Genomic DNA, 9830 nt, shown 5'->3' with positions numbered 1-9830 from the left:
ATTTCAACTGTCGTTTTATATATCTCTGAGTAAATATCCAATTCATTCCTCATAATTTTTTTAAGAACTACAAGGTTTCTGAATATAAAACATTTTTTTTCAACCCTTGATATTTAAATTTTGTGACACTGATTAATCTCTCTGTCAATGATCTCTCTTTAAAATATACTTATATGATACATTAATTACTAATATATCCTTTATTTAATTTTTATAAATAAAAATAATTTAAAAATCAGTAATTTTTTTAATTTTACACAGTAAATTTAACTAATGTATTTAAAAAATATAATTAAAAAAATAAAAATAAAAATTAAACGGCATTGTCAATTATCATTAAAAGACAATAAGATTTCTAACAAAAAAAATTATTAATCCTAGTTGATTTTTAATAGAAAAATCAATCGTTTAACATAATATATAGACTTATTCCGTTAATAAAAAAAATATTAACAAAAAAGTTTATCAGTCTTATAAAAATAAATATTAAGAACCAAAAAGAGTATTTTTTTATAAAAGACTATCTTTAAAGATAATACTATAATAGTCAAGACCGTTTAGAATTTATTTTTTATATTTTTTCTTCTCATATTAATTTTTTCTTTTTCTCGTCGTGCATACTGTATAGTAACAAATAATATCATTAAGTTTTATTAAAAATATAATTTTCTTAAAAAAAAGTTTGGTATAAAGTTTGATAAAATAAAATTTCGAGATAAATAAAAACTAAATATAAATATTGTTGGTGTAAAATTCACTCTTTAGGTAAATGTTTAGTAGAGTAGAGAGAATAAAATGATAAAAAGTTTTGAATTGTTTTTCACTTTTTCCTTAAAAAGAATACCGAACTAAATTGTTGCAAAATTTTATAAAAATCTATTTAAAAAAATCATCCGAATATTATTTTATTTTAATTAAAAATAAATGGATGAAATATCATATTATTTCCAAAATTTATATTTTAGACGAATAATTTATAGTGTTAGATGGATCATAAAACTCACAATCAACAAGGAATAAAATATTAATTGGTGTAAGTATAAAACCTTGGAAGAAAAATACTCAATACAATACCCAAATCTTGATTAGTGGTAACATCAAAATTGTAAATCTAATTAGGAATATGTACCAGGTGATAATAAGAATATTATAATTCTAAGCTAAAACTAACAGATTCCGGGTCAGCCAATGGCAATAATAATGCATTTAGCGTGGTCTTAAAGTCAACGCTCTCGTCAACGTTGAATGAGTATGTGACCTTGACAATCTTCAAGTCATGCCACCAACGCTTTGTATCACCAAAATAGTCAAACAACTCCTGCTTTTTTCTGTCCATCAGCAGCTCATACATAAACTGTTGTGTTCCCAAAACAACAAATATAATTAGTTAAGAGTTAGAGACACTGCACCCCATTTATATAAGTGTGAATTCTCTTAATTTTTTTTTAATTATTATTTGATAAAATGTGATCTTTAACCATTTAATATTTTCTCTTGATATCATTTAACAAATATAAAGTGAGAGTCCACATTTTACCAAATAATGGAGGGAAAAAAATTAAGATGACACATTCTCCTGGTTATATATATTGTTAACCGAGAATCAATAGTATTGTTCTGAAAACTACATCAAATTAGTTGGTTTAACCAATTAATCAAAAATTGGTAACTGATTCAGATAAGAAAATCAATTACAAAAATTCGATAAAAATCAATAAAAAGGTCAAAAAAACATTAAATAAGTTGAATCAGTTCAAATTTTTACTAGAAAAAACTTGTTAGAAGTTACTTTTTATAAAAGCTTTTTTTTGAATATATATATTATACAAAATATATTATTATAATATCTAATTCAATTCTGATTAAACTTCAATTAAATATTTAAACATGCAGTTTTACCGATTCAACAATGAACAATCTAATTTTCAGAACCTTGTCTGATGCAGGGGTTGTGAGTGGTTCGTGAAAATATTGTAAAAACATTAATGGCGAACCAATTCTGATATGACGAAAACTAATAAGCATACCACCGTGAATGGTTTCAGGCCACATTCATACTGGAAGACGAATGAAATAGTTTTTGGACAGCAACAAGAAAGCAACCAATCCATATAATGGAAATAAAGAGCTTCGTTTCTTGTACAAAAGTTCAATTCCAAGCATTTGATACTAGGAGGAATGGATGAAACTTGCTGTATACTCAGACAATTCTGTTCAATCTACATAAATCATGATGCATAAAAGCAAATAAATAAATAAATAGAATTGGAACATAGATATGCAAGCAAACACAATGAATGAATCAAGTAGCTAGCTAGCTAGTGAATCTACTTACCCCATTCGAATGATAGACAGAGAGGGAGAGTGATGCCAAAACCTTTTGTGGTTTAATGTTTTGGATAAATTCCCTCAAGCTATAATAACCATGCCTAGATTCATGGGCAGGCATGGCATTGAATACCAAATGATCAGAACTTGTTAGGAAAGATATAATAGCTCTGTGATCTCCGCAATAGTCAAATGATAATAAATTTGGAGCATCAATATTCACCTCCTTCAAGTCAAAGTAAGTTGAAAACTCCAAGATCATGAGTTGAGCACTCGAAATATTAATTCTCTCAGACATAGAGCAATGACACAATTCCAAATGCTCAAGGAAAGGGAATTTATGAGATAGATCGTGTAACCACTTGTCTGTAACAACAGTGTTCGACAGACGCAAACATCTCAATCTTGTGAAACTGTCTAAATTCAACTTGAAAAGAGATCCTAAATTATAGATAGAAACATAATAAAAGTTCTCAAGATTTGGAGCATCAATATATACCTCTTGTATTCCTTGAATATCAGCTTCCTTTAGCTTTTGTAGACCATGCAGGAATAAGGATTCCACAAATTCTATGTCCCCAAATGGATTCTTCCTGTTATATGCTAAACAACAAGATACAGTTAAATCTTCAAGCAGGGGACAGTGAGAAATGAGATGCTCAATAATTCCTTTATCTTCAAGGAGTAGCTCACGTAAACATAGTGTTCTCAGTGAAAATAACTTGATAGAATGATTGAAGAATGACTGGTTAAGTTTTATTTTTCCTTTCAACACCAACTTAGTAAGCGATTTAACTTCAAAGACACAATGTGGTTTCGATATGCTCTCCTATTAGGTCCATGATAGGGGGCAGAGCAGAGGAGGCAAAGCTCAAGTACTTCCACATGATTTTCGCTAACCATGTTCATCCAAAGATCAAAATGATGGGACATATGCTTATTGTGTTCTGGCATCATATCGAGCTTAAATACTTTTATTTTTAAGCTTTGCTCACGAAGCTTCAACAATCTTCTCATGACATAGCCAATTAGTATGTCTAGTTTGCTAATTATCTGAGGACTATAAGAACCAATAATAATTTTGTCGCAAATGGATAATATGGGAAATGAATACCATGTGTCTCTCCATTCATTTGACAGCAACCTTGCAAGAATGTCATGAAGTATAGTTTTTGGCAGAAGAGATATTCGGTCCATTTCTTCATAACATCATAAGCCGTTGAAAAAAGAGTTCTACATGTCAATATAAATGATTTAGCTGAGTAACAGAAGGATCTAATGTCTAAAGTCTAAACACCTCAAAAACAAACTCTTTTAAATCAACATGGCATCTGGTAGAAAATGGGAACAAACAACTTTTATTTTAACCGAACCCTATGTAAAATTGCCATGCCAGAATTTTCAGAAAATAAACAACATCAAGGACTTACGAGAAGCAAAATAAAACAAAAAAAAAAAGAAAAAAAAATCCACAAACAGAATGAAAGAAAGATATGTTTAAAATGCTATGAGGAAGATGCATTTACCGAAGAAACTTTGCCGCTTCGTTCAATGTCTCTCCGACTCCTCTGTTGAGAAGTAACCGCAAGGGGTTAACACTTAACAATTCTAAATTACTCTTCAATTCGCTTTATATATAGTTGCTATTACTAATGAGTTAGGGTTTGTTTGGATAAGTTTTTTAAAAATATTTTTTTTAAATTATTTTTTTTATAAATGATTTTTGGAAAAATATAAATAATTTTATATTTAGATATATGTAAAACAAATTTTTTATGTATTAATTATATTTTGATATAATAATATAAAAATATTTATTTATTTATTATATAAAAAATATTTTTTAAAAAAGATATAAATTATAATTTTTTTAAAAAAAAATATTTTTTAGTATTTTTAGTTTTATTTTTTAAAATTTATCAAACACATTAAAAAATAAAAAAATTATTTTATAAAAAAATATATTTTTATTAATTTAATAACACTCAAACAAATAGGTAATCTCCCTTATATGAATAGTAATCATTATCATTATCAATTATTATAATAATATTTTTACTTTAAATCAATGACAAAAGTTTGTGTGATTTATGTAACTAAAAGTAATAGAATTAGAAGCTCATATTTGAAAAATTCTTTCACAAACGAATGTGGGAATTTAATATCATAGGAAAATTTTCAAAATGCACCTAAAATACTGAATATTGGTATTACAATAATTTTAACCGTTAATTTTAGTTAATATATTATATATTTTTTTAATAACTAAAATCAACTGTTAAAATTATTAAAATATTAACATTTCAGATACACTTAAAATTATCCTAATATCATAAATGTTTAGGCATTGCAAAACTGACATTCTCGTATCAACATGGCATTTCATTAAAATTGCAGTAGTTAAAGGGCAAAACTATATAAGGATGAAATTTTTCGCAGTAAATTTCACAAGAAACCAAATATTTTCATGTTAAATCTGTGTAAATGATACCTATTATGCAATGATATTAAAGATAATTTATTATTTAATTTTTAAAAAATATTGGAATAGTTGTCCTAAAATTTTGAAAAGAAAAACTTATATAATAAAAAATTAACTATCATTATTTATATTTTCATCATAAGACTTATTATTTTAATTTAAAATAGATAAAAAAATCATCTTTTCACTTTATACCTCATCACTTTAAAGAAATTTGCCACACACGATGTGGTTACATATGTATCTCTAGGGAGAGAGAAAAACGGAAAAAAAAAAGACACAAACACAAATGATCATAAAACTATTCAAATTGAAGAACATCTCTTAGATTAAAGTAAACAACGATGACACCCTGACCTTCTCCCGCTGATAGCGAGAGCAGAATTGGAATTTATTTTGCGGTTTTGAGGGTGAGAACGAGAGCAAGATTATTTGCTCATTAAAAACTTAAAACCATTCTAATCTAAATTCTAATCTTAAATTTTGCAACTATCAAAATTTACCTTGATCGGTGCATCGAAATCCAAAGCTTGATAGCATAGCTACTCAAGATCTGGAAAATCAATACGTCCTTCTTGTATTCCTTGAATTTCAGAAAGCTACTTTTCAGAAAAGAAAAATACTTATATGATAACATCTTTATATGAAAATGACATTATAAACTCTTAGATTATTAGTCAAATATATTTAATCAAATATATCAAATCATCTAATGATTGATAATCCCATTGCATGCATCATTCATTTTGCACTTTCACCAAGAACAACCACATTATTCCGCCTAAATTGAAATTCCAGAATTCAATTGATGGCAGAATCTAGAAAATTCTAATAAATGATATCCAAATATACTTTGTCACTAGTAGATTATGTTAAGCAAAAAGATTTAACTTCGTATATATACATAAGTACCAAGATAAATGCATACGCACACACATCTAAGAAACTCAAATGGAGAATGCATGTCTAGCAAGATTACAACTCTAAGCCAAAAGTGATATATTCCTCAACAGGGGATTCTGGCAATGCATCTAACATGGCCTTAAGATCTTCAACATTTTCACAAGTCCTTTCTAAATGTGTGGCCTTCACAACCTTCAACCCATGCCAACAACACGGCTTGCTCCATGAACGGAGATAGCACCCGTGCTTCTTTCTATCCATCAGCATCTCATAGAAAAACTGTTATTTTTGTGAAATAATGAGTAAAGTTAGAGGCTCCATATGACATTTTATTTATCTTGATAAGTATTTGATATTATCAACACTCAACAAATTAAACTTGGACTTAAAATTTTAAAGGGGAAAATTCAAGCTGAAAATCTTGGAGACAATGACATACCACAACGAATGCCTTCATGTTAAATTTAGATTGCAAGCAGAATGAAATAGTTTTCGGGAAGCAACTTGAAAGCAGCCAATTCATAAGGGGAAAGTAGCGAGCTTCCATATTCATAGGAAAACGTAATTGAACATGTTTAATACTTGGAGGAGGTGATGAAACTTGCAATACACTCAGACCCAGGATTTCTGTAATCTGCATAATTCAGGGTACACACAGACAAATAATAAATAAATTTGGAAAATATGCAAGCAGAAGGAACCAATCAAGTAGAAAGTGCATACTTACCGAAAATGGCTCGTGGATAAAAAGGGAAAGAGATGCCAAAACCTTTTGGGGTTTAATGTTTTGGACAAATTCCCTCAAGCTATAAAGATGATGATGATTCTCAATCATATCGTAATGAGCATTCAGTTCAAGTTGATTAGAAATTCTCAGAAAAGATATGACAGGGTTGTCTTTCCCGACATACTCACAGGATAATAAATTTGGAGCATCAATGTTGACCTCCTTCAAGTTAGAGCAATGTGATAAACTGAAGAACTTCAGTTCAGGACCTGGAATATTAATCCTTTCATGCTCAAACGAGCAACTATGCAACATCAAACTCTCAAGGAAAGGAATCCTATAAAACTGTTCAAGGAACCACTTGTTTGGGATCTTCAAATTCCACAAGGTCAACCATCTCAAATTTGTGCAACTATCCAAATTCAGCTTGAAAGGTGTAACCATATAAGGAGCATGATAGCATAAGTTCTCAAGATTCGGAGCATCAATATATACCTCTTGTATTCCTTGGATATCAACGTCCTTCAGCTTTTGTAGACCTTGCAAGCTTAAAGATTTCAGCAAAGAGGTCATAGTGCTAGAACGTGAAGGGTTATTATATACATAACAAGAATGAAGAGTTAAATGCTCAATCAAAGGACAATGTGAAATGAAATGCTCGATAATCCTTTCATCTTCAAGAAGTATATGACGCAAAGACAATGTTTTCAATGAGAAAAACTTGAGCGAATGGTTTAGCAATGCGGTGTCAAGTCTAGTCCCCTCTCTCAACACCAACTTAGTAAGTGACTTGGCTTCAGTAAGACAAAGTGGAAGGTTATAATGTCTTTTCGCAAAGTTACCAGTGAGGTAAAGCTCTAGTACTTCGACACCACTTTCACTAGCCATCTGTATCCATTGATCAATATGGCAGGACGCAGGGACATAGTCTAATCTATGGTCTAACATGAGCTTAAATTCTTTGATTGCTAAGCCTTGGTCATGGAGCCTAGTTAATCTTTTACTGACATACTGAATGAACCTGTCTAATTTGCCACGTAAACTAAAAAAATTGTGGCTGCAACAAGACAATTTGGGAAATGAAATCCATGTTTCTCTCCATGCCTTTGACAAAACACTAGTCCTAGCAGCATCTTTGTCTGGTAACGTTCCGAGGATGTCATGAAGTATAACTTTTGGCAGATCCGATATTCGGTCCATTTCTTCTCAAACAACAGTTGTGTCCCTGGGATAAGCCGTTGAAAAAAAGAGTTCTACATGTATCAGTATGGCATCTGGTAAAAAATGGGGACTAAGAACTTTTCAGGGACGAGTTTTTTCATATTAAAGCTCAAACTTTTCAGCATGACCCAAAATGTTGTGAACCGAACCCTAATTAAAATTGCTATCCGGAATTTTCAGGAAATGAAAAGCAAAAAACAAAGAAAGATCCACAAGCAGAATGAAAGAAAGATATGTTTGAAGTTCTGCGAGGAAGATGCATTTACCGAAGAAACTTTGCCGCTTCGTTCAATCTCTCTCCGACTCCTCTCTTGAGAAGTAACCGCAACGAGTTAAAAAGATTACGAAATGGTTGAGCAGAGTTTGATCTTGACCAATCTGATCTAAATAGATGGTTTAAGTTTTATTTTGTTATTTTTTATAGGCTTTTTTATATTTAAAATCTGACAAGCTCATAAACTTATTTAAAAAAAAATATTTCATAAATTAAAATTTAAAATAATGCATTTAAAATATCTAAATTAACATTAAATATATTTTAAAATTTATATAGTATAATTTATTTTATATATTAATCGTTAGTCACATATCATAACTATATTTATAATTTATAATTTTTTTAACAAAAAATTACGATTTTAACTAATTTTACTTATTGATTCTTTTTTTTTTGTTTTATTTTGTGTTTGATATAAGTGAATAGTTAAAAATCTAAACTAAAAATTATTTACTTTTACAAAAAAATATTATGACGAGTCGACCCAATAAATTTTATAATTTTTTTTAAAATCAAAAATGTAAATTTATTATAGGTGAAAGATAAGGATATACAAGTAATTTTACAATTTATTAATATTTTTTTTAACGTTAACAAAAAATAAATTAAAAAAAATTAATATATAGAAATCTAATTATAAAAAATAGTATAAAAATCTAATTAAAAATTCGATAAAACTATAGAAACTTATAGAATAATTAAACTTTTTAATTAATAAGTTTTTCAAAAACCTAAATCTGGCCCGTTTAATAAAACAAGCTGAGTCGAGCTTGAAACGAAACAAACCACGAGTCCTCGTTGAGTAACCCAACTCACTTCTACTCCTACCTCTAGTACAAATAATAATCATTATCACTATTATTATCATTATCTGTTATTATAATTATAATAATATTTTTATTTTAAATGAATGAGAGAAGTTTGCGAGATTTGTGTAACTAAAAGTAGAATTTAATTATGATGTACTGTGAGAATAAAATTATTTTACATAATTAATTATTTAATTTTATTATAATAAGATATTTTATATAATTAATTTTTTTAATAATTAAAATTTAAATTAATTAAGATTTTAAAATAATTTTTATTATAATAAAATATTTTGATAAAAATAAAAAAATTATTATTAGTATTATTTTATTTTTCAACCACTATAATTAAAATAAGAATTTGTTTAATAATATTATTATTAAGTTTAAAATTTGTCAATATAAATAAATATTAGTATTCTTCGATAAACTTAACTTTGTTAATATTTTATCATATATCTTTTATTATTAAATTATTAATATTATTTATATTAATAATTTATATATATTTAATTATATATATTATTACTTATATTTTAATATATTCAATTTTTATAATTATCTCTTTAACATATTTATAACTTGAACCGCTTATTTAACAGTTTCAAAACTTAGACACCTAGCTAATAGTAATCATCTGATGTCTTTATTCTTTGAATGGTTCTATTCACTTAGCTGAGATTCACAGTGAACAAAAGAAAAAAAACAAACGTGGCTATATATATATAATCATGACACATATACCTCCTTCATTTAATAACTACTGACACTTGGTTATGAATCATCATCAATCGCCTTCGTTCCTTTAATTTCACCACCGAACTAAGCTTAAGGAAAATAAGAGAAAGAGAAGCCGAGAGAGAGTGACACGTGAGACCATGGAATCGTGAAGCTTTTTTCTAAATTTGTTGAGATTCGTAATTCTAATAAAAAATTTAATTTAATTAAAATGTTTATATCTTTTTTTTTATATATTGATATTTTTTTGTTCGATAAAAGTTGACAGTAATATAATTTTTTTTTTCTCAAGTTTGACCAATTAAAATTCTAAAAAACACATATAATTTCTAACATTTTTTTCTT

The 9830-nt window shown here is 27.8% G+C and overlaps 2 protein-coding genes across 3 annotated transcripts; both read right to left on the bottom strand.

Annotated features, from left to right (window-relative positions):
• Positions 1-1000: 1000 nt before the first annotated feature.
• LOC112710058 (uncharacterized) lies at positions 1001-3920 on the bottom strand. The gene is made up of 5 exons (XM_025762149.3): positions 3855-3920; positions 3443-3561; positions 2336-2931; positions 2028-2219; positions 1001-1354 (listed from the first exon to the last, which is right to left on the bottom strand). The coding sequence occupies exons 2-5, from the start codon at positions 3531-3533 to the stop codon at positions 1148-1150; spliced, it is 1086 nt and encodes a 361-aa protein (XP_025617934.1). The 5' UTR covers positions 3534-3561; positions 3855-3920; the 3' UTR covers positions 1001-1147.
• Positions 3921-5646: 1726 nt separating this feature from the next.
• Positions 5647-8050, bottom strand: LOC112710057 (F-box/FBD/LRR-repeat protein At5g22660). 2 transcript variants are annotated; one of them, XM_025762147.3, is made up of 4 exons: positions 7928-8050; positions 6441-7665; positions 6153-6347; positions 5647-5992 (listed from the first exon to the last, which is right to left on the bottom strand). In XM_025762147.3, exons 2-4 carry the CDS (start codon positions 7638-7640, stop codon positions 5786-5788), a joined length of 1602 nt encoding a protein of 533 aa, XP_025617932.1. In that variant the 5' UTR covers positions 7641-7665; positions 7928-8050; the 3' UTR covers positions 5647-5785. The 2 variants fall into 2 exon arrangements, with proteins under 2 accessions (XP_025617932.1, XP_025617933.1); XM_025762148.3 differs by lacking the exon at positions 7928-8050 and having other exon boundaries at positions 6441-7790.
• Between the last annotated feature and the right edge of the window lie 1780 nt (positions 8051-9830).

Source organism: Arachis hypogaea, chromosome 9 (genome assembly GCF_003086295.3).
Source record: "Arachis hypogaea cultivar Tifrunner chromosome 9, arahy.Tifrunner.gnm2.J5K5, whole genome shotgun sequence".
Classification (NCBI taxonomy): Eukaryota; Viridiplantae; Streptophyta; class Magnoliopsida; order Fabales; family Fabaceae; genus Arachis; species Arachis hypogaea.
The sequence above is the reverse complement of the archived record's forward strand: the minus strand, read 5'-3'. Positions and strand labels throughout refer to the sequence as shown.

Bases quoted from the DNA above. Each gene is read 5' to 3' on its own strand.
- LOC112710058 (XM_025762149.3), bottom strand. From the start codon at position 3,533: ATGAAGAAATGGACCGAATATCTCTTCTGCCAAAAACTATACTTCATG. The intron at 2,220-2,335 runs GTAAGTAGATTC...TGATTTATGTAG, and splicing joins CTGTCTATCATTCGAATGGG to ATTGAACAGAATTGTCTGAG. The intron at 1,355-2,027 runs GTATGCTTATTA...GGAACACAACAG, and splicing joins GCCTGAAACCATTCACGGTG to TTTATGTATGAGCTGCTGAT.
- LOC112710057 (XM_025762147.3), bottom strand. From the start codon at position 7,640: ATGGACCGAATATCGGATCTGCCAAAAGTTATACTTCATGACATCCTC. The intron at 6,348-6,440 runs GTAAGTATGCAC...TGAATTATGCAG, and splicing joins TTATCCACGAGCCATTTTCG to ATTACAGAAATCCTGGGTCT. The intron at 5,993-6,152 runs GTATGTCATTGT...CAAAAATAACAG, and splicing joins ACATGAAGGCATTCGTTGTG to TTTTTCTATGAGATGCTGAT.